General features: G+C 38.9%; 1 protein-coding gene across 1 annotated transcript in view; it reads right to left on the reverse strand.

The window, feature by feature from the left end:
- CACNA2D4 (calcium voltage-gated channel auxiliary subunit alpha2delta 4) overlaps positions 1-25,792 on the reverse strand; it is a gene marked incomplete at both ends in the record, with an annotated part of 176,079 nt that overhangs the window by 66,040 nt on the left and 84,247 nt on the right. The window contains 2 exons of the mRNA XM_083365389.1: positions 13,243-13,320; positions 22,505-22,632. Of these exons, the coding sequence (XP_083221515.1) occupies positions 13,243-13,320; positions 22,505-22,632 (206 nt within the window). The remainder of the gene's footprint in view (positions 1-13,242; positions 13,321-22,504; positions 22,633-25,792) is intronic.

Here is a 25,792-nt window from a genome sequence, read left to right on the forward strand (position 1 = left end):
AAATTTAGTTCACAAACACTCCAGGCTCATAGGCCTGAACAGTAATTGAATCCACCATAGTCAGTGGAAGTCTAATCTTCTTCTCTTAACACTAGAAATAATGAATATTTAGATGTACCATAATCAACGTAACATATGCTTATTAACATATGTATATTAACATATGCTTATTGCCTATATACTTATCCACACTTCTATCCACATCTTTCTTTACATATCATCAATATGTAATTGTGGAGAGTTAAAAAAATATGTCTCCTATCTCCTCATTCAGATTTTTTTCCTGATAGCTACAATGAAGAACAATGAAAAGCATCTGCAGAAGAATGGATCACGTCACTCCTATTAAAAGATCAATCTTTAGGAAAGGCCCTGAGTCTCATCTGGTTGATCAAAGGCCAAGTTGAAAATGTGATAGAAAGGATGCAATTCTGAAAATGTGTGGCCCCTTCATGCTAACGCTCTCCAACTGTGGTCACTTGCATCTATGTATACAACATACTAAGAATCCTCATAGGATTTCTGGTGAAAATATATGGATAGTAGAAATAAGATTCTGAGCAGATTTTGCATAAATTATATTCAGGCACTCAGACAACACCCTGAAGTATACATGTGTACACACTCCCGTGTATATACACATACTGAACATATGAATTCTCATCTTAGGTATTTTTCTCAAGCAAACATTGCATCACATTAGCCTTATTTTTCTTTAAACTGGTGGCAGCAGGGAGAGAAAACCAGCCTAAGGACTCATTTTATATTACTGGAAGTGGGATAAAGTGCAGTCTCCAGAGGAAAGCACACATTGCCATGGTAACCTGCTCTAGCCCGTCACAGCGGGTATTCCTGGGATAAGAAGATGACACAAGAGGTCGGTGCAGCCACAGTTTTTGTGGATATTGTGATTCTTGCAGTCATAAAGTAGCTTAACAGGTGGCCCAGATTCTGAGGTTTATCTCCTGCAACTGAGAAGCAGAACCTAGCTGGGCAAGGAACAGGCCACCTTCATTCTTCCTTGTTTTGTTGTGTGATGCCTTTGGCAGCAGCTTCTGTTTGTGAATGGAAGAATTCTCACTTTAAAAAAAAATAAAACAAATCTCCCCCGTCATCTGTCAGCAGCAGTCACACTGGGATAAACCTAAGATTCCAACGTGGGAGTAGAAAAGCCGTTTCTGTTCTATTAGCAAAGAAGCACTGGATTCAAAGAGAGAATCGTTTTTATGTAAGGATGACACGGGTGGTAGAAAAAAAACAACATATGGAACGTTTCCTGGAGGATTTGGCTCTGGCATCTGACATAATGTGCAAAAAGCCAACATCAAGGCCAAAGGCAAATGTTAAGAATGGAAAAAAACCATTCCCCCCCCCCCACACAATGAACTATATAAGTACTATAGTTCTTCCAAGGAACATTTTGTCTGATGAACAAAACTAAACAATCAAAGACACTAAACAATGACTTTATCTGTATTGCTTCCACCACATTTATGCCCAGGATTTCAGAACTAGCAATGAATCTGCTAGCTACACAACTTCAACCTTACTGTCTCATCTCAGTAGTTTCCCCAAAGGAAACTAACCTCTTCAATTGACTAGACAGCACAATATACTTGAAATGGAACATGCTAGAACTGTATCTTTAAAAATCTCTAGTTTATTTGTAAGAAATAATGATGACACGATTGCACAGACGAATCATATTTGAATTTATGTTTAGGAAATAAGAATATCTGGGCAATAAAAATTACAAGAGGAAGAGTGAAAAAAAAATCTGTTTTCTTTCTGACCCCTATTCTTACCTCTGAAATGATCCTTTATTGCATTCTTTTTGTCAGGTTGGGATTTCAGTTACAAATCTTAGCCTATGTTCTGATTTCTTATTAATAGGGAGAAGGGTTGGCACTGATATTTCCAGATTTATATTTAGAAGCTTGTATTTGAAAAGGTGACATAGATGAAAGACAGATTAAAAAAAAAGATGGGTGGATATTAAGTTAATCCCAAAGACACTAGAGTTCTTTGGAAGTACAATGAGGTACTAAAAATTTAGGGCATGGAGAATGCAATAATCCTAACTGAAAAGAGTCCTCATTATATTATTGGGAAACTGTGCCTTCAGCTATGATTGGAAAGTCTATAGACTAAAATATTTAGCATTCTTGTACTGATGTCCAGAAACTTCTATGAACCTCCACATTACACAGTGTCTTGCATCTCATCAACCTCCTATTGTACAGTCTGTATTCTATGTATCCACAGCCTATATTGTGAATATAGGGATTTATAACATCTTTGTTCTTGTACTGCTGCTATTAATATGAAGTGTGGCTAGATGCAGTGCAAAGAATTCAGAAAAAGGTTGTACCAAATTCACATGTAAACAGTTTCAGATCTGCTGTTGAACTAGAACTCGAAGGATAAGTAGAGCAGAGCCTATATACCCTTCTTTGTGTGCATGTAACCAGGGTACCTATGCATAAGATCAAAATAATTCAAGATATACATGGCAGTGCAATGTACATTAGGGAAATTGTTCCATCCAGTGATATAATACAATAGTTAGAATTTGTAATATGCAAACCCATAGAGTATTTTCCCCAAATGACATAAAAAATGCAGCATTACTGCTACAGGTTCTAATATGACAAATAGCCCTAATAATTTTAATGGAACTTAATTGTCCAGCTATTAATTCTAGTAGTGTCACTGAAGCTTCTTTGTTGGTGTGAGTAGAATTGTTTAACCAAAAGATGCCTAATTGCGACTGATGAAACTAAAAGAATCCCAATCAAAATTGGAAGATTAGAATTTTTTTAAAAAATTAGGAAATTAATAATACATGTATCACATATGAAAAAAAACTTGCATGCATCCAATTTAAATAGAAATTTCTTCATCACCTGTGAAGCCTTCCTAGATATGATCCAGGCTATTAGGTGTAGCCAGAACACTTTCAACATTCACAGAAAATGGTTCTTTGTAGTTGTTAAGAAGCCATATTGAAGGACAATCAAACTCATTAGTAATTGTGGCATAAACATGCATTGTGCTTTCTGGGGATGAAATATCAGTAGAGAGTTCAAGGGAAATAAAGATCCTTTTGAGAAAGTCAGAATAATCCAGGATGGCACACATCCTGGAGAAAGGGCAGAATTGTTAGACAGATGGCACATACAATCCTTTTCCTTTCTGTTAAAAGTTTAAAGAAAATAAATTTTTAAATGAAAAAAAAACAGATGAACGTATATTATATTTCTGGCTTGTGTTTTAGAAGATAAATAAAGAATGTATTTTCCTACAGAACATGCCTCTTGTTTTAATTCACTACTGTGTGGTGAAGGAATTAAGAGCTCTGAAAATTTCCTGCAGAAATGCCACAAAAAGGAAAGATTTCTTCAATGTCTGCGTGAATAGATCTCTAAAAATACACAATAAATTGAAGAGACTACAGTTGAGGTTAAGCAATCATTTATTAGGGGTTAGGTTATGCTGTCACAACCAAGAGGGAACCTATTTTTGCAAAAAGATAAGATTATATTCTTGTGGTTTAATGAAACATGCTGTCTGAAATGCATGATTGTCCTCAGAGCTAGACATATTACAGGTATTAGAAGCACACACCAACAGAAGGGACCCATCTCTACCTTCCCAGTTAGGCCATATGACGTCATGACATTCTGCTTAAAAAAAAAGAGAATTCTCTGACACCAAAGAGTCAGAATGTGAGGGTTGGACGGTATCTTAAAAATAATATAGATCGCCCTTCATCCAGTGCTGGAATTCACTACTACTGCAACTCTGTCAGGTAGCCATTCATCCCATCTTAAAATACTTCCAGCAAAGGAGAAACCTTTGCACACAGTCTGTTTTGTTATTGTAGAAGTCTTATCATTTGGATTTCTGGAGCCTTGTCACAGTCTTCACATTGTAACTTAAATCCATTGCTTCTCATCGTATCTTCTAGAACAGGGGTCCCCAACCCATGGTCCATGGACCGGCACTGGGGCACGGCATGCCAGAAACCGGGCCATGCAAACAAGCAAAGCCCCATCCGCGAGATGCAGGCAGTACACAAAACCACAACCTTTCCGGTCCACAGAAAAACCTCTCTCCACAGAACCGGTCCCTGGTGCCCAAAACATTGGGGGCCACTGTTCTAGAACAACTCAGCACTTCTGTTCCATCTTCTACATGATAGCCTTTCCATTTCTTGGAAACAGCTATTGTATTTCCCCAGAGTCGTCTCTTCTCCAGAAAATGACTCCAACTTTTATTGTTTTTCTTCTAAGATTCTTATCACCTTGGCTGTTCTTCTTTGGAGATATTCCAATTTGTCAATGTCATTTCTAAATGTGGTTTAAACCTGGATGCACTATGATGTGATCTGATCAATGCAGAGTAAAGAGGAACCATGAGTCCTCTTGATTTTGATACTTTGGTTGTTGCAGTTAGGACTGCATTTGCTTTTTTATTGCAGCTGTGACACACTGGTTAACACTCAGTTTGATCCTTTTCACATATGCTATTGCCCAATATTTCCCTTCATTCTACACTCACGTCTTAGATATTTCCTACTCAAATATAAGATTTTGCATTGAAATGCATCTTGCTACCTATTATTTCAACTTGTCAGAGTCCTCCTGAATGTTAATAATCTTGTTCTTGATAAACCTATTCTAGTTTCCACCAGAAAATGTTTTGTTTTCTGCTGCTCAGAAATTGATTGCTTAATAAACTATTTAAGAGTTTTGTTCAGTATTAATGTCAAACTAACCAGCTAGTTTTCACTTAGGTCCTCTTTCCTTGCCTTTTGAAAATAGGAACAACATTACATGCCAAAACAATTAGACAAAGAGATAGGTTTTTCCCTCATGCCATCACTCTGCTGAGCACCTAATTCCCACAGCACACTCTTACGTATGTCTAAGGATATTTACCCACGTAGTAGGGCTGTATTGCTATTATCTTTCCCGTCTTTCCTCCTATATTATGATTATATTACTTTTTGTTTGTATGTATACTGAGAGCTTTTGCACTGAAGATAAATTCCTTGCTTGTCCAATTACACTTGGCTAATAAAGAATATTCCCTTCCCTTCCCCCTTCTTCTATTCAATTATTACCCTACCCTACCCTACCCTATCCATTTGCCCTTTTCCAATCCACTGGCACTATGGCTGTCCTTCATGATTCCTCACTGGGGGGACTCTAAAATGATATCTTCAAACCCTTTCAAGATTCTTGCATGTAAATGATCCTGGAGAGGTAAACAATGCACTGTAGTCAGCTGTTCCATTATTTCCATATACTCAAATTCTTGGATCTCAATACATGTACACTTTCTTCACATATAATGTCATTCCTCCTCCCCTCTTATCTAACTTATTATTAAATATATTATGCACTTATTATTAAATATATTATGCACTAACTTATTATTAAATATATTATGCACTTTCAGTTCGCTCGTTTTATGCCGCCAGATTTTAGTATTGATGGATAAATTATATTTGCCTTCCTGCATTAAGACTCCTATTTTTTTGCTGCCCCCCCCCACCCCGGCCACTTTATACATTGTACAGAAACATTGGGACCCCAGAGACACATGGCTTGATTTACTTCAACTTGTATTTATATGTTCATTATTGGATACCTTCACATTCTGTACACTCCTCCTAGTCCCAGATCAGCTCTTAGCATTACCTTGTTTTCTATTTTGTTTTGTTTCCCCCATCCTTCATATAATACAGTTCAAAGCCCTTTGGATTACATTTGCAAGGTGCTTTCCAAATACAGTCTACCCAGTTCTCATGAAGGTTAGTTCATCTTTTGTTTCATCTTGGAAACACCATTGGAGAAAAATTCAAGCTATTCCTGTTAGCATCATAATTGGTAGCCAGTTGTTTTCTTCCAGTATTCTTTTCTCTTTCTGGGACAAATCTTTTGATGGAAATAAAGGAAGAAAATATGATCTGTGTTTCCATCTTCTACCCAATATCTCATACTCCTTGCAGTGCCTTCAAGGCTGTGCCTGACCAAATTATTTATTTCCACATGGATCAGCAGAAAGGAATAATTATCAGTGGATGTAGTCTGGGGAGCCTTTCCACCACATTCTGTATATTTGCCCCAAGAGGACAAAACATTTCTTTGACGGAAAAGCCAACCAATTGCTCATTCATATATCTGCATAGCACTCTGGAGAGAGGACCTTTTCAGCCAAAATGAAAGCACAGCTGCTCTTTCAGGTGCTTCATGTAGAACATCTGTCACTGCAGTTTTGCCCAAGCTCAGCCACTGGTGTCTTCTTCCTTTGGGAAAGGCAGATACTGACCAAGTTAGAACTGTGTTTTTCATGCTGCATTCAGGATTTTGCCCTCTTTGTGTGACAACCTTCCAGTATTTAAAGAGTGATGTCTGATCCTCCTTAGATTTTTTTCCAGGCTAAATATATGGAAGTTCCTTCACCCTTTCCTTGAAGATTTGCTTTCTGTATACCCAACCACAATATGTTTTTCTCTCTCTCCTTTGAACCCATTCCATTCATTTATAGCCTTAAAGATTAATACCCAGAACTCTATCCCCAGACAAAGTATGAATACTTTAAAGTAATGTCTTAAAGATTAGCATTCTCATCTAATTACAATTACAGCCCTGGAACATATGAAAAAAAAAATAGGATGGTGATCAATGACGCACCAAATAAGTCTCAGCAGTCAGTTGCTGCAAAGGAAGTGAAGGCACTTTGAGATACCATGAATAGATCCATAGTTCTCAAGTGCCAAGAGAGTGATTTTATTCTGGGCACCCATTTCTCTATTTCTGAATTAACATTCGAAAGCACTGACTTCTTCTCTGAAGAGGGCTAAAAAAGCATCTGTCAAATAAACCAAAAATAAGATTGACTTTGTTTCTCTGCTCTGAGGGGCCACATAATATGGTGATATTCCACACTCCACATTTCTCACTTTTGGCATGTGTATTTGTCTGTCTCGCCTCCCCTCTTTCTTTTATTATTAAATGCCTCCCTTGCTTTTCTACTAACAGCTGCTTTCAGATATTCTTTTCTCTGATCTGCTCAACTCTCATTTTTCAACTATCGCAAAGGATTCCAACCCCCACCCCACCCCACTGCATTTCCAAAAGGAGAGCTCCACTCCATTCCAGAGATGGAGATGAGAGATACCATAGAGCAGGGGTGTCCAACCTTGGCAACTTTAAGATTTGTGGTCTTCAACTCTCAGAATTCTCCAATCAGCAGCTAGGGAATTCTGGGAGCTGAAGTCCACAAGCCTTAAAATTGCCCAGGTTGGACACCACTGCCATAGAGCTCTAGGCAGAATCTAAAATGGGTGCAGGGTTAGTTGAGACAGCCTTTAATTTTGTAAAACAAGGCTATAAAGCATATGAAGAAAACACAGGTAGAGTTGATTAGGGACCAAGAAAAGGCATATTGACAAGCTTGATAAATTCCAAGCAACCCAGGAAGAATTATATCAGGGAAACCTGGCTGAGCAGCCTTTTACTTGACTCTCAAATTCAATTTCATCAGACATCAGGTGAGAACAGTCACTGCTCTACTACTCAATCATTTACCACCATCAAGGAAGCTAGCCGGTAGAACAGCTAGTTTAGCATCTTCCAGCAGAATGTCCAAAATCAGAGCTCTTTGCTCTTTTTGCAATCTTACTTGCTACTGGTGTTACTTCTGTTCTTATTTGGTGAGAAGGGGTCATGCTCCAAATAAATTTCCAATACCTCTGCTTGCAAAAGTTTCGATTAGGAGATAATTGTTGCCATAGAAGGTTAGCAAATCATTTGATCTACCCTTTCTCTATTTGCACTGTTGGGTGAAAAAATGCTTGTAAGGTTTATCTACTTTAAATGCCACTGTAATTTGGTGAATATTTGGCATTATAATTTTTTATGGAGATGAGACAGCTGCCCTTGCCTCAAGCAGCGACATTCTTTGAACTGTCCCCCCTTCCACACATTATTGTTGCCAAGTCACTTTACATTCAAATGCATGTGTAAAAATATGCAACATTTAAAATATTTCAGAACACAGTGTCTGTTTTCTTCAAACCACACATTATTTTCTAATCTGTGTCCAGGCACAACACTTCCCAGCAAGCAAATGTTCTCTCCAATGACATTTGCTAGAGGAGAAATAATATATTTCATCTATTACAGCAGGCTTTGCTGTGGTGAACATGGGCTGGTGTGAAAAATAGGGGCTGCTTTCTGATGCTCAAATTCTAAACTATGACAGTCTCTAATAATTCTTCTACTTGCCTCAACAAAATCTTCTCTAAACTCATATTACAGTTTGATCATTTAGTCATAATAGAATGACTTCTTAGGTTCAATTTCAATAACATATTTTCCCCACAAGTACAGAATTTATTGCCACAATATATGAGGAGAGCCACCATTGGAGATCAAAAATAAGGAACCTGTAGCTTTCTAGATGTTGCTGAACTACATCTCCCAGTGATCATGATTTAGATGACCGCAGGTGAGAAATAATGTCCCTCAAATGATGTCTGGAACCACAATATTTGGAAATTATGGTAAAATATAAGAAAATTGTGTCAAATATCTCAATAGTTATTCAGCGTTCTGAGACAATGTATTACCTAATATTAGTTGCTGAAGAGGAAAAGGGATTGACTTCAGCAAGACTTGGTCTACAGATGAGTTGGGATTACAATTCCCAGAATACCCAGTCATTTAGGATAGACTCATCACAACTGAAAGTTGCCAGTTTGGGGAAGACTGGCTAATGTCTTGGTGGCAAATGCTCCAGAGAAATCTGCTTAACCACCATGCAAACATTAGTTCACAGACTTGAATCTAGTAATCAGGTGGATCTCTTGTCTGATCCAAAAGGCATGTTTTTACTTTATTGGATGTATAAAAGGTAAAGCATTCTCTGTCCAGTCATATCTGACTCTAGGGTGCAGTGCTCATCTCTGTTTCTTAGCTGAGGAAGCCAACGTTATCCAAGGACATTTTCTGTGGCCATGTGGCCAGCATGGCTGTATGCAAAAGGCATATGGAACGCTGTTACCTTCCCACCAAAGTGGTACTTATTAATCTACTTGCACTCACGTGCTTTTCTTGGGGCAGGAATGGCAGCTCACCCCATTGCGTGGCACTTGGGTTTCGAACTGGGCTGTCAGCTGACAAGCTCAGTGTCTTTAACATTAGATGTATATCCCATCCTTTAACCAAACCAAGGCATCTTATATGAGGATCCATGTACATTTTACCCCCACCAAAACTTCTCTGTGAGAGAAACTGGACTAAGTATTAATGACCAGACAATAGTCCCCTGGAGAGTTTCTGTGTCTGAGGTGAATTTGAACATACGCTTTTGCCAGTCTTAATCTAACACTTAAACGCTACACCCCACTGGCTTTTTCTTATGTTCTTATAACATACCATATATATTTATGTATACATTTCTTTACACCCCTGATGTTATTTTTACACATTCAGTCATGTCAGGCTAAATTAGGAACTTAGAAAATCTTTTACTGTTTGCAGAATCTTTACACATTTTCACATTTGTGCATATATATCATGGAAACATAGGAAATACACCTCATATATAATCAGGACATAGTTTACAGCTTCACATGAGTATTACTCATGGCCAAACATGGTCTCAATGTACCAGCAGCCCCAAAAGTATGATGTTAGAGGAATGTTTCCATGACTATTTGGCAGTTAATACCTGGGATAAGAAGAAAAGGAAATACAGCCCAGCACACATTTCTCCTCTATCACATCTATGCATCCTGGAGCATGAGAGTAATTGTCTGAAATGAGTCAGACCAAAGGCTTAAGGAAACAGTTGCCATAGCAACCTCCTTCTCTACTCTGATTCTGCTTAGAATTAAAACGATAACAAATAATTTGGGAGTGAAGAGATAGGGCAAAAATCTCTGGGTGCTAAATAACCTTCTGTAAATCAGTCTCCTTTCTGGTCAAAATGACATACAAAATATATAAAAACTAATAAGCAAAATATTGTTTGATAGTAGGAAGAAAGGCTGCAAGCAAGATTTCTAATTATTTCTGATTCATTTTCTTTGCACTGATAAGACTCACTCCCAACAGTTAACCTATTTCCAAAGAACTCCTCATCCCCCATCCTCACTCAGTGCAGGAATGGACCAAGGCTAAGCCTGCCTGACATCTGTGCCCTTCTGAAATTCAACTGTATCATCACACAGCAACTGACAGTTAACAGTTTCACCCCATGCTGCTATGTCACTGTTAATGGCTCCCTATAGACCAACACAGAAGGCAGAGGAAGGAATAGTTGCTACAAGCTGTTACAGTCAGGAACAGGAATTTCTCTCCTCTTACCCCCATCTGTGGAAATCCCAGTGAGCATATGAATATATACAGTGCTTTTTTTTGTAAAAGAAAAAGGTGCCGGAACTCACACATGTCATACAACCTGCCTTGCCTACCCTACAAGGTTCCATCCAAAAAAGGTGCCGGAACTCCATTCTGAGCGTTCTATGAGAAAAAAAGCCCTGAATATATATACTTGTAGACATGTAAACATGCATGAACATGTGAACACACTGGTCTGTCCATGCTTGAAATTAGCAAGCAAAGATTCTCTTGCAAACCACAGTACTCAAATGACATCATATACGCTTCATATACCCAGACCAAGGAGATGCAGCTTCTAGTGGTTTTACTGAGACCTTAAAACTCTTAGCAGCTACAATGTCGGTTCAACCTCTTTTACCAATACGGAAGCTCAGTTTAATGATTCACATGATAGAACATTCAGTCACATTATCTGGAGCAGAGTGATGCCCCCCCTCCCTCCCTCTCCCTCTCTCTCCCACAGACACACATCTGGAGATATAGTCTTAATTAAGTAATAAGTAATAATTATGTTTCAGTTAATGTTCACTTGGGGATCAAAAGCTGGTAGGAAGATTACAATATTGAATGGATTTTCTAAATTCACTTGAAAATGTAGGCTATTATAAAGAGAGTATTCTTCCAAGGTGATTTCAGCTGGAAAATGCTATAATTTACTCAAAAAAATACTATAATTAACTCAAATAATAAATACTCAAATTTACATTATAGGAATTATATTATTGAGAGGAATCCAGAATATCAGCAGTGGGAACTAAAAGACTTGGATGTATCCCTGGCTGTGAGATTGGCAGATTAGTTTGTGTCCATGAGATATTGTGGTTTTTGTTGCTGTGGATGTTGCCATTGGCAGACATTTAGGTATTATTTATTTATTTTAAAAGACAGTAAGCTTATATTGCAATCATAAACCTGGGTGGCTCGCAAAACAATAAAAACAGCAAAAATTTCCAAACAGAGCTGAACAGAACAGCAACAATTCCCAGACAAAATAGAATAAGAACTCAAGAAAATAAAAACTCATGGCATCCCAGGACAGCACTTTCCCACATATCCACATATTATATTGATGGGCTCTAGTCAACCCTGACTGCTCTTTAGAAGGCCAGATCCTGAAGCTAAAACTCAAATACTTTGGCCACCTAATGAGAAGGAAGGACTCACTGGAGAAGAGCCTAATGCTGGGAAAGATTGAGGGCAAGAGAAGGGGACGACAGGATGGAGTCACTGAAGCAGTAGGCATGAGCTTAAATGGACTCCAGAAGATGGTAGAGGACAGGAAGGCCTGGAGGAATGTTGTCCATAGGGTCGCAATGGGTCAGACACAACTTCGCAGCTAACAACAACAACAACAAATGAAGACCCCTGGGTTAGGAAAAGCTTTAAGAAGACACACTTCTTGGTACTGCTGGAAACCAAATTTAAGAAAGGGACCTAGTGTGTGTGCGTGTGTGTGTGTGTTTGTGTTTGTGTGTGTGTGTGTGTGTGTGTGTGTGTGATATAGATCTGAGGTTGTATATATTGTAGCCTATATTTGTTTGTTTTAATTGTTTTATAAGTTGTCAGCCGCTCAGAATCACTATCGCAAGTTGAGTAGCCATACAATTTGAGATGAATGAATGAATGTATGAATGAATGAATGAAATCAGAATAGCAATGAATTCTTGGCTATTCCCACTTGCCTGGCTTCTAGATAATGGTGATCATTCATGTTTTGCCTATTCCAACTCATAGCAAAGAGGCAAGATTCTACAAAGACCTGTCTTCACTCCTTGCCTTCTTTCTTCTCTCACCTAGCTGCTTTAGATTTTACAACGAAATTCATCTAAGGCTGTATGGATAGCAAGCTTGATATGAATGTTTCTGTTTGGATGCTATAAACTGATATCACCATGCCCATGATTGAGCATGTATCTTCTAGGGGTATTTTTGGGAGGAGGGAGAGGGTGATACTTCTGAAGTTTCATGATTTTTCCATTTAATCTCTTTTTAATCCTCATCCTTCCGTCCTTCTGCATCATCTGCTTTTCTATTTTTGCTATCTTCTGAGCTGTGGTATGGCTTGGTTTTATTAAGAAGTCCTAATTATCAGCTACTTTTTCCCCATTAAAATAAATACCTTTTCCCCAATAAAATAAAATAAACCACTTTAAAGGGCATGAATGAGGCTCTCAAAACGCATACATTATCTGTTTCAACAATATTCATGCCAGTTCACTGATTCATAAATATCAAAGGGGGTATACAAAAAATAAGATGAACATTTGTAGGTTTCAGTTTTTACATGGATGAGTGGAAATACTGCAAAAATTGATGCAGTTATTATGCAGAGCAGCATCCCAACATTTCTATGAGGGCTATTCCATATTGTCATTTGAGCCCGTGGGGAACTCTGATCTTGGTTGAAAATTAAGTCAAGTGCTTTTGCTTTCTGTGTGTTTATTTTTATGAAGTTATGAAAAAGTTGCAAAGCACAGAAGTGATATTTGCTGAGCACAAAAAGGATTCTGCAATGATACACATGACATAAATCTTAGGCCTAGTATTAACAGCAAGGATTTGTCCTATAAATGTTGAAAGTTTTTGTTAGGACTTCCACAACATGCTGCAGTTGACCACTAGATGGCAGGAAAGCATTTTCTATCTCTCTTTGCTGCTATCTAGTGGTTGCCTGATATAATGATTCCATGTTTTGCCCATTGAAGTGATGGACCTGCCAATTTCCAGAAGACACTATTCACATTCAGACAAACAAATAAAAACAAGTAGAGGCTCTCCACAATGTTATCCCCAACTTCAAGTGCATTGAAAGAGGTCCTACCTGCAGCAATTCCTGTCTTCCCACCAATAGTCACAGTCACAGATGTGCTTACTGTTACTGCCTCAGGCAAACTTCCCTCTGTTAAGACATAAAAGTAGCAAATTCAAAAGCTGATCCTGTATCTCAAGGGAAGATTTTCAGCACTGACAGCCTGTTAATTTTGTTCACAAATCAAGTATAAAGAATAGAACAGGCATAAAGAGCAGTAGATGTAGGGTCCCCACATTAACTCCTCAGAATATAGGAGAGAATTAATCAGATTGCATTGTGTGGGAAAGAATGTATGGGGTAGAACAGGAAGAATCCTGCTCCTTGTGTGTGTGTGGGGAGAGGAAGAATATACAAGCAGTCCTTAACTTACAACTTTTCATTTAATGACCAAACAAAGTGATTTATGACAATGTTTCACACTTGCAGTTGCAGCATCCCCATGATTACATAATCAAAATTTGAATGCTTGGCAACTGGCATGTACTTATGACAGTTACAGTGTCCCGGAGTCATGTGTTCACCTTTTACGACCTTCTGATGAGCAAAGTCAAGAGGAAGGCCAGATTCCCTTAACAACCACACTACTAACTTAACAACTGGTGTGATTCACTTAACAACTGTGGCAAGAAAGTTTGTAAATGGAGCAAAACTCATGTAATAATTCTCTTGCTTAGCAACAGAAATTTTGGGCTCAATTCTGGTTGTAAATTGAGGACTACCCTGCATCAGGAAACCTCTTCTGTTTGATGGCTATGTCTCTGAATGTTTTTGATAGGGAAACATGGATATGTCTGAACCAAATGCTTTGTTCTGCTGCCAGTATGAGATTAAAAACAAAACAAAACAAGAAGTCACTTTGGGTTATTGATCACCACAAAAGATGCCTTGATCATCCTGACTTACAGTAATGTAATAGACGTCTCCAATGTTGAAAGGTAGAATTATGTCTGAATTTCCCAAATCAAACTAAAGAGTCCTACTTGCTCATTCATAAAGCAGCGCTAACATCAGTGTTTTGTGAGAAAAATACAGATGTCTGAATTTGGGAATGGACTTATTTTAGGGACATAACATTGGAAAAGAGAAAATCCGCTTAACAAACAACTGTTTTTCCACACGGATGTATAATTTGCCAGCTAAAGTATGGCTTCAGATTTTTTTACCTCTAGTCTAGTCTAGAACTCTAAATATTTTTAATAGGGAATTACTGTGGGTGTGAACTAGTAATATTAACACTATTTCCTGGTCAAAAGAACTAAAGGCTTTAGAAGAGAGGTGTTTAGGAACCCAGCTAATTGTCCATGGACAATTAGAGAATGTTCATGCAACATTCTTCTGAGCTGTATTTCTCTATCTGCATATGCATCCAAACCTCTGGTTAGCATTGCTAACTGTAGAGGTACTAAAATTCTCAAAATGCATGTATCCTGGCTTGTTCTTTATCAGTGAAGGTAAAGTGACACGGATCACCATGTGCTTTTCAGCCATCCATTCCTTTTGATAAAGAAGTGTAAGAAACTATGTGATTCTACACATGGAGCTAAGCAATAGTCAGGATATTCTTGTATTGTCATCAAAGGTTGGATTCCAGACACTCTGGACTTCAGACTCTGCATATCCCATTTCAACATTTCTTCCACCACCAATATTCAGTTTATCAAAAAGCACCATACTTCCTCTGAGTTTGCAATGCATTTGATTTCCCAGAAGTATGGATGGAATTAACCGGCTTTGGGAGAGGAGGGATTATGCTTCAGTTCTCCAAGGAGGAGTCAAATAATTGTTGGTTAACTTAACAAATTAGCAAATTATGGTTTGAGATTTTAAATAGGTTTGCACTAGGACAGGTATCATATCAACCACTTGTGTCATCTTAAAGGGATACTTTTGTTTACCAAGTACTAGTTCCTCAGAATAACAGAGTTGGAAGGGATCTTTGAGGTCTTCTGGTCCAACCCCCAGCTCAAGCAGGAGACTCTATACCAGTGGTGGTGATCCTATGGCATGCGTGCCAGAGGCGGCACTCAGAGCCCTCTCTGTGGGCACATGAGCCATTGCCCCAGCCCTGCCGTCCCCGTGGCCCCCTCCTGACCAGCAGCTCCCCTGGAGGAGAGTCACGCTGGGGCGCAGTCCACGTGGAGCAGCAAAGCCGAGGACATGACAGCCAGGCAGCAGGGACAAGACTCCGCCCTCGTGCCCCATCACGTGCAGTTGATGCTGCAGGGCGTGGCTGGAGGGCGTGGCCACCATGGCACTGCAGGGCCGCCTGGGTGATCTGCTGCAGCGGGCCGTGGAGGCGATAGGTGGCCCTGCGGGTGGGCAGGGCAGGGGGCAGAATGGATGGGGGTCGTTTTTTGGGCACTCAGTGTTTAAAAGGTTCACCATCACTGCTCTATACCATTCCAGACAAGTGGCTGTCCAGTCTCTTCTTAAAAGCCTCCAGCGATGGAGCACCCACAACTTCTGAAAGCAAGCCGATTCACTGGTTAATTATTCTCATTGTTAGGAAATTTCTCCTTAATTCTAGGTTGCTTCTCTACTTGATTAGTTTCCATCCATTGTTTCTTGTCTTGCCTTCTGGTGCTTTGGAAAATAAGTTGACTCCCATTTCTTTGTGGCAGCCCTTCAAATATTGGAACACTGCTATCATGTCTCCCCAGTCCTTCCTTTCACTAGACTAGACATACCCAATTCCTGCAACCGTTCTTCATGATTTAGCTCCAGCCCTCTAATCATCTTTGTTGCTCTTTTCTGCACTCTTTCCAGAGTCTCAACATCTTTAGTTTAACAATTCATTAAAGGATAGATATTCCGTACTGTAACTCCAGTAGTTCATTTTTTATGACAGATGAGCACTCAGTGACTAAACATATAATAAAATGTCTTCTACGTAATTAGAGAAAATTCTTCTTCATCATTTCTAGCTTTCTTTGTGCAAGCTTTTGTGGTTATTGTACAAAGGCACATTGAGTCACATTACAACCCACTTATAGTCTGAAGTAGCATAGTTGAAAAATAGGTCCGCCTCCTCATCAGCTGTCTTTGACAGCATAGGTTTCGAATCCAGCGGAGGCTAACTTGTTTATATTTCCTTGTGTTGTGCAGCTGTTCCATGCTGGGGATATTCTGAATATTGGTATTTATTTTTTACTGTAGTTTTCTTAAAATTACAATTAAAAATCTAAAAACTAATGCAAACCAAAAAAATAAAAGAATTTAAAAAATAGTGTAGAAAAAAGAAAAATAGAAAATAAAAAATAGGAATATAGTAAAGAAAAAGAAAATTATAAAGAAATAACTTTTCATCACAAAAATTATGAACAATTTTAGCAACTTATCACTTTAGCAACTTTCTTAAAATATAACAAATGTTCTCTTCTTCCTATCTGCCATTTGATCCTTATCAGCAAAAGTCCACTGAAGGTAGATAAAGATAACAACATATCTATTTTGAAGTTGATCAAATAAATCTATTTTATATTCCTTCCTTTTAGCAATCTTGATAATTAATCCTTCAAATAATGTCCTAGAACTTGATTCCTTTTCTCTTTTTGTCTCTTCTCACACATTTTTTCAAAGCTTTACTAAGTCTCTTTTCTAAAGAAGTCTCTTTTATAAATCCAATGTAAGAAAATTATTTAAGTCACTCTTTTGATTTATTATTTGTTCATCTCTTTTAATTATTAAGGTATCATCCAGTTTCATTTATATGACTAGTGTAGCATCTTTTTCCATGATATTCTTGTAGCCTGCCATTTTTTAAATCCACTTTCTGATTAGTCTCAGTCTCGTCCAGTAAAACCTGTTCCTACTCCATAACACCTTTTAAACAGAGGCTATTTACAGAACCACATTCTTAAAATTAACTTCTGGGTCCATTGTTCAAAAATATCCTTTAATATATCCAGGGTTACGATATTTTTCTGCATTCTGCATTTGTAAGTCAAATTTAAGTATTCTTCTCCTTTAATTATGTTTAGTTCCCTCCAGTGTCCAACCAAGTCTCATCATATTGGTGTGTTTTTTTAAAAAGAATTCTAAATAAAGGTATTTTCCTATGGGAAGGATTCTCATAATTAATTCCAAAATATTATTTCAAATCCATCTGGACTTTTAGTCTATTTCTAACGTCCTAAAATCAAACTTCTAATCATTCTTTTCCTGTTTATTCCAAAAGAATTTTTAAAAAGTCCTTAAATTTTTCTTTAAAACTTCTTTTGCCAAGGATTAAAGAAAACCCATGCAGTGCTGTTAAGCTTGTTGATCCAAAGGTTTGTAATAGCTGAAAAGCAATTAACGAGCAATTTCCAAAAGTAATTAAAAAGTAAACATGTAAAGCCAATATCTTTTGAAAAGGTGCTAACTATGGTTTGAACTAGATAGCTGTTCGCTTGTTTCTCAGAGCTCTAACCTTGCTAGAGACTGCTATATTGTGTTTCCTGGTGAGGAACAATTGTATGGAGTGTTTGTGGGTGATCTCAAGTTCTCTCCTTGTCCAGAAGAGAATTAAAAAGAGCTGGTCTACGCATTGCCAGGTCTTCGTTCCACAATGGACTTCACCTCTATTTTTAGTGGAGCCATCTTCAGTTCACCATTTCTTATTCAGAAGTCTGAAATATCAGGATTTCTGATTATATTTTCCCCTGACTTTTATTCCTGACTTTCTTTCCGGTACATTGCTTATTTAATGTTCCATGCAACAGAAGGGATTTTCTTTCTTTTCCTTCACAGTTCCAACACTTGTCACATTCTTGGCTTGATCTTTAATGCCCAATATGTCCTGAACATAATTTTGCAGCTTCATTCAGTTTTAGCTTCAGCCTTTTTGCCTTTTTTTTTAAAGCCTTGGAAACAGATTTGTGAGAGGCCTAAGTGCATTAGTCTTTATACATTGCATTGGCCCTTATTTCAAGAACTTTCCTTTGGGATAGCATTCATCTATATTCTACTAAAACTCTCATTATGTTTATCTTTCTGTTTGTACCTTCAGGTTAGCTCAAACGGTGCATTATACCGCGACATTTTTAATCAAGGTACCTACAATCCACTAACTTAAAGAACGCATAGAAAATCCAGGATTCATATGGAATTGAAATTTATGATGTTCAGACAATTTTATTTGCAGAGTTGTGGCTGTTGCAGCACCCATGCACTCTGCCAGCTTCCCACAAGCAAAGTCAATGGGGAAGCCAATGGGGAAGTCAGAAGTTGCTCCTGCTTCCATTCTCTATGAAGATTCTCAATCATTCAGGTTGTCTCCCTGTTGACTTTTAGAGTGTTAATGATTCTTGGTGAGTAGACAAAAATGCCAATCTAGTCTAAATATCTAGCTGACTGTGTGATGCGCACCACCCAACTCCCATGCTATGACTTCTTGTAGTGCATCCCTCTGGATCCTAGCTGATATTGTGGTATGTTCTGTGAGAGTCAAGGCAGGCCCTTGGTGAGATCCAAGATCATATGTATCTTTCCTGTTACAGCAATGGCACAATTCCGTTTTCATGTTTTCATATTTTACTTGTACACTGCCCAGAGTCACTCTGTAATGGAGATGGGAGGTTTCTAAATTTGATAAAAATATAAATACAAATAAATAATAAATAAAATTATTATTAGAATTTGAGGAAAATGAAATTGACAAGATCGCAAAGGAAAAAAAAAGCTAAAGCAGTAGACAGAAACAAGGAAGACAGAAAGAAAAGGGGTGGACAATAACCTATGGGATGAGGTCCACAATGACCTATGGGGTGAGGTCAAATGAGGGCATTTCCCATCAGCATCCTGGTATTACTAAGCAATGTTTCTTCCTGAAATGCCTGTCCAAAATAGTACATTAGAATGCTGGCAGATTAATTTTAGAGATGTTTATACGTATCATTAGCACTCGGTGCTAAAGGAGTTGGGTGGGTGTTGAAAATAGTCAAAAGGTTATGTAATTTATGGACAACCACAAACTGCCATATTATGGACAATAGGGAGATGGAGAGACAAGAAAAGTGTTTCCTCTTATTCCCAAGGAATAGAGCCACAACAATTGATGGAACTGGTAATTTTTAATTTTCAAGATACCAGCCAAATGAGAATATTAAGGGAATATAACTTAACAGAATTAACTGGCCAGCATAAAACTCAAGAGGAAGCATTCCAAGCTAGGTCAGGTATGAAACAAGATCATCAATCTTGTTTTGTCACTTCTGTTTGCTGCCACTCTGCAAAGTAGTATGCCTTTGTGGAGCCATCTTGAAGAGGTACTTCACTAAACCTTGATTCAAGGCCTAAGGTTTTTCAGCTTTCAATCTCAGGAGTCCTAGAATCCAGCTGTATTTGTCTGACTAGTTCAAATAGTAGTAAAGTGATAGCTGTTGAAGTTAAATGAAAGGAAACTAAAGAGCAAGAGCAAGTTCAGGTATTTTCATTCAATCTTGCATGTGCTTTAATTTTCCAGTTCACCTTCTTTGCTCCCCAATCTTGCCTTCCTTGATGTTGTCTTCTCCACCCACCCTTCTTCCCACCACAATGCCGAAAAAAGATTCACGTTTAGTGCATTATGCACCATCATCATGGTGCTTGAGTGCAGAAAAAGAAAGCAGAAAAAAACACCTTTGGATTCATTTTTAACCACCACATATTTACCAGACTTTGTAAACTTTGCCCGCACTCTGTTTCACTTTCTTATTTACCAACAATGTCCATATCCAGTGTCTCTAGAAAGATAACCTTTTATGAGCTGGAGGCCTTCTAAGATTCCAGAGTCACCCCACAGATGTATCTTTTAATGCATATCCTGCATAATGTACACCAGGGATGTCAAACTAGCAGCCCACGGGCTGGATGGGTCATGCACAGGCCACGCCCACCCTGGTTCCTCAAAGGCAAAAAACATTGTGAAACACAGTGGTGGGATTCAAATATGTGAACAACCGTTTCTCTGTGTGGATGCCACTTCCGGAAGTCCATTCTGAGCCTGGGCAACAAAAAATTAGCTACTGGTTCTGCCAAAGTGGTGCGAACTGGCTAAATCCCACCACCGGTGATACATCACATTAGGTCACATGATGCTATCGAGTTTGACACCCATGATGTACACTGACTATCAGCTCTAGATTGGAGAAGTGGAAGTTTCCTTCCATATGCAACCTTGAGGGAAACACAACTCAACAGGTTGCTAGACTGGTGTGAGCTGTTCCTCTTTACAAAATCTGGAATGGCCTTCCCCTTCTCTATCCCTCCCTCAATGCGTTTCTGAAACACATGTTGGGTACAGTCACACACAAGTATTCACTGCCTTGGGGTCTGCAAGCATGGGATCCCCTTGCCTTCAATCTTAAAAACACCCAAATCTATTAATGGTCTGCAAGGATGGCAGGCACTCTTAGAAGAACCAAATTATTTCCCTAGGGTGTCATGAAGGTGGTGGAGGAAGAATAGCAAACAGAAGCAGGCTGTGGAGGGCATAGCATCTAGTTTCACCCCACAATGATTAGGGCAACCACTAGATGGCAGAAAAGAGACACAGAAGACTACCTCTTTGTTGCTTACTATGGCAGGGGTCTCCAACCTTGGCAACTTTAAGACTTGTGGACTTCAAGTCCCAGAGTTGAAGTCCACAAGTCTTAAAGTTGCCAAGGCTGAGGACCCCTGTACTATGGTACTACCATCATAGTTTTCTAGAAACTAATTTGATAGCCCTAAATCTTGATGCAACTTGTTGTTACCATTCCACTCCCAACAGTGCACTTGAGCCATCTGATAGTGGCTTGTCTATGCAATCCCTGAGCAGCAGAACAGGTGGACTCCCCTGAGTTTAGCTGCTAGGTTTTTAAATGTTGACTAATATTGGGATGGGAATCTGATTTGAGAGGTTTTTCTGGGACTAGGGAACTGTGCTTGAGGCATGTGACACAAATCATCTTTAGAATATTTTTGCACTGGACCAATCTTGGCTGCCTTACAGAGTGATTCTGTACAGATCATTTTTCACTGTAAGCAAACATGTAGTACTACGAGGACAGTTCAGAAATAAACCTCCATTTATCAATGACAGACACTCATGGATACAGAACTTTTATTATACAAATTAGAAACCTACAACATTACATTACTTTTTGACATAATCGCCATTCAAATTGAGGCACTTGTCATAACATCTTACAAGGTTTGAAATTCCTTCCACAAAAAAATCTCCCGCCTGGAAATGAAGCCACCCTGTAACAGCATTGTGAACCCATTCGGTGTGTTTTGTGCTCCTCAGAAAGGGGTTTTGGTACCCAACAAGCACAGAACTTGAGGTATTCCAAATTTTCTGTCACTACCCCATCCAAACAGTCCAAGAAATTTGGGGAAAGTGTAAAGAAAGTGCAGATATTGTGAACTGATGGACTTCACGGAACTTTTTGTCAATTTCCTGCATGAGTTCATTGCTGACTACAGATGCATAGCCACTTCTTGCTTCAGCGTGCAAGTCAGTTCGTCCATCTTTAAACATGCAACGCCATTGACATAAGACACCTTCACTCATCACGTTTGGTCCATAAACATTACACAGTTCACGATGAATCGAAGCTGCCAAAAAATTTTTTTTGCACACAGGAATTGTGTTACTGCATGCACTTCACATTTGCAGGGATTTTCTATGGCAGGGTTCATTTTCAATTGATCTAGTGGACAAGTCAACTGCAACACAACCTTCTCCTTCCACTCCTCACTACTGAACTACTGTGCACGGCGCCATAGGACGGGCATCGCTATCCTCGTCTATTTCTCGCACATATTCAAATGGAGGTTTATTTCCAAATTGCCCTCGTACATTGTCATGGCAGTTGCAATTTAATCAAGTGTGCTAAAATGGGCACTCCTTGGACTTTGGGGAAAGAAATGGTGGACTGAAGATAGTTGAACAAAAAAGCAGAGTTGATAACTACAGCAGAATAAAAAGTCAGTCAGTAGACTGGTTCTTTGTCATTCCTCTTCAGACAAGGAGAGGACTTGACATAACCCATAAGCGCTCCAGTCAGAAACCCTATATATCTCTACAAGTGTTGGCATATTCTTGAATTTGCAGAAAGCTGCTTATTGAACAGGAGTGGCACTCTTTTAGCTATGAAACAATCAGCACAAATCAGTTGTGTGCTCCACCCATGGAAAATTAATGGCCCCACTATTGATTGGTTGGGTGAAGCAAGGACTGAAAATATTCTCGCTTCCACTGAAATCTGTCTTCTGACTAGCTAAGCATCAGCTGTTTTAAGGCACAGTATTTCAATGTAGGTACCTGAATCCTCTTCAAAAGAAAGGCTATAAATGAAGCTCCCCGGAGGATGTTCAGCTGCTCGGCGATACCAAAGGGGGAAGTGGTCCATAGTGAAAATGCTTTCTTTATCATAACTGGTTAAAAAGTTCCTGGAATTGAAAGAATAAGGAAGAAAAAGCTACATGATCATATCACATGATTTCAAAGCATTTAAAATATTTTTTTTTTAAAAAAATATTTTCATCCAATGAAGTGTTCTTGTTGTGCAAAACAGACACCATATTTAATATGGTAATATGTAATATGTAATATGTAATATGTAATATGGCATATTACATATCCATCTCTTTCACTTCTCTATTTATCAAAATTCTGATACTTCCCTTTTTGTACTTTGATGTCTCTGCTTGGCATCTTTCTATAGCAGGGCTGGCTGAAAGGCTTTGCAGGAGCCTGCCCGGGGAGAGGGAAGCTCAGACACCTGCTGCCAGTTTTGCAGAAGGAAAGAAAAAGGAGGAAAGAAAGGGGGTGGGAGTGGTTGCTGTTGTCGGAGAGAGACCAGGTGAAGTCGAAGAGGGATTTGAGGTTTTAGCCAATCCCTCTCTGTGAAGGAGAGGGAAGGAGATACAGAGAGAGTGAGAAGATGGAATTTTACTGCTTTCTTTCATGGGGGGGGAGGATATTCCGAGTGGAGGCAAGAGAGAGAGTGAGGAGAGAGAAAGTTGCTGGGGTTGCTAAATCCAGATTTTTGTCAATAAAAGAAAGGGGGGAGGGGTTTTGACACCGACGAGACCTGAGATTGCGGGCAATGACAGAAGAGAGGGAGAGGCTGGTCATTACTGCTTTGGAGACCAGCAGCCCTCCGAACTTTGATTATTGTTATTTGCGCAAGTTATAGACATTGTGGGGAGTTGCCCTTGCAGGGCGAGCTGTTACTGCAGAATGCTGACTACCTCCGTTCCTGTTCCTATCAATGCTTGGAGCCGTGTTTTGTCCCACCCCACTTGTTTCCATTGTGAAATCATTGACTATTGCTGCTATGACTGCCTGGGGCTGTTAAACACCGTCACACATTGACTATTGAGGCTAGGGGCTGGTCATCTTTGTTCCTGAAAGCCCGCCCCCCCTTTGACAATGAGAGTCTGCCACCTCCTCACTTCGCGTGAGCTTTTGCTAGAAAGGACACTTTACCAACACCTTGAGAGCGCAGCTGCAGAGTGCGACGGAGGGGAGAGGGGCTGGGGGGTCCTGGGCTTTGGCGGCCTCTGTGGGGGTAAGGCTACATTTCTATTGCTTGCTTTGTACTGCACAGCATAGACACATATTATACTCCTTCTCATTGTATGCCTATTCAGCTTCCTTCCTGGGGTTTGCCATTTCCAGAACTTGAGCTGGATAATGAGAAATCAGAAGAAGAAGCCCACAGCAACCACAGGTACTCAATGCTGTACAGTATACTGTATCTCCAGTGCTCTGCATCTATTCTTCCTCTGCGTTCACATGCACCTACTTTGATTAATTCTAGGAGCCCAAAAATGTGAATGGAGATCCACCCAACTATAGAATGAAGTATTTTGCAGGCAACATCAAGTCACACTCCACCAAGTTGACAATGTTTCCAGGATGACTAGGGGTGTCACTGATGTGCCAAGAATGAGGCCTGCTTTGGAAAGCTTCAGCATCTGCCTGTCTTATCTTGGCAAAAGACATTGTGACTGGAAAAAAGGTACGGCTGGGGGGAAAGCAGTTGGGTGTGTACCAAGATTTGATTTGTTTGAAAGAAGGCACATGACGCAAGACAAGAACATGTAGGCAGAAAACAGAGAAATGCTTCAATACTGGACTTTCATTCCATGCACGATCAGAAATATAGATTTTATACACAGCTGTTTATTTTAAGTTGGCACTCCTTACCCTCCCTTTTTAAAATCTTCCAATTGTTCAGAAAATATGATCCATATTTGGTAAGACTAGAATCCATGCAGACAAATGAAAAGCTTATTTTACTCAGGGATGTCTCAGGGATGTCTTCTTAAAACTCTCTCCTCTGCCCCCACCTTCCAAGTGCTTTTGGGTACAACACAACTACTCCAACTTGACTAACATAAGGAGTGGCTGCAGATGATGATGGTGTTGCAGAAATGAAATTAAAAGAAAAAATTTACTGACTAATATGTAATGGTCTATATTGCTTAAACCCTGTGCAGATCTGTATCCCTTAGACTTGATAAATCCTATTTGAAGAAAGTGTGTTTTACTTTTTGGTAAATATGCAAATTATATTAGCGCCTCTTAGCTGCCTACTCTTATTTTGACCATGATACTTTGGTTCCCAAGCAGACTGAAATACATCTCATTCATAGGGTGTAATACATCTCATTCACGAGGTGAAATACATCTCATTCACAGTGCATGTCTTTTTCTTTTTTCCTTTTCTTTCTTTTTTTTACCAACAGTATGCTGTACACAAGTATGTGTGTCATTTTATTATCCATTACAGAACTCCTGGAAAGATGAACAGGTGTTGTATTTTACAGCTTGTAGCTTCATTTTATAAACATTTTAGCATGTTAAATACTGTGTCTCCCAGGACAGATTTGGACAGATATACAGTATTAGGTTCTCAAGGCAATCTTTGACTATATAAACTCTATGTCCCCAATTTTAAAGCATACAGAGCAATCAGGATAACCAATAAGAACAAAATGTCCAAAGTATTTTGAAACCCAAGATTGATACGGACTATACAGGGCATACACTTTAAGCCTGAGTTATTAAAGTTGTGAATATCAGATACTCTCATGCTGATATACAGCTAAATACACAGAACTGATCTTTAGACTTGCCTTTTACATATTTGAAAGTCCCTCGGAGAGTAATGCAAATTTATCTTTGCAAATCCCAACCTATAACTACTATTTCCTTTATTTTTCCAATGTGCAATATGCAGGTCAAATGTGAGAATGCACCACACATGCATGAAATAGTGATCCTTTATGAAAAGAATCTGCTGAGTCACAATAGACTGATTTAAAGAAATTATAATATATTGATTTAAAGCAAGATAGAAAAAAAGTATTTCACACAGTAGCTGCTGCCATTAGGTATAGATTATAGATTGTTTGATTTGCACTAGACACATTGAACTAGGTCCTGTAAACATCTAGCGAACCATAGTCAGAGTGCACAAAAGGACAAGGATTGGAGGATTAAGCATTTTCTCCGTAACTCATGGTAAGAAATATGGTTCCAGTAGACTTACTCCTTTATATTTTCTTTCTTTCTTTCTTTCTTTCTTTCTTTCTTTCT

Source organism: Vipera ursinii (assembly GCF_947247035.1).
Source record: "Vipera ursinii genome assembly, chromosome: 6".
NCBI classification, from domain to species: domain Eukaryota; kingdom Metazoa; phylum Chordata; class Lepidosauria; order Squamata; family Viperidae; genus Vipera; species Vipera ursinii.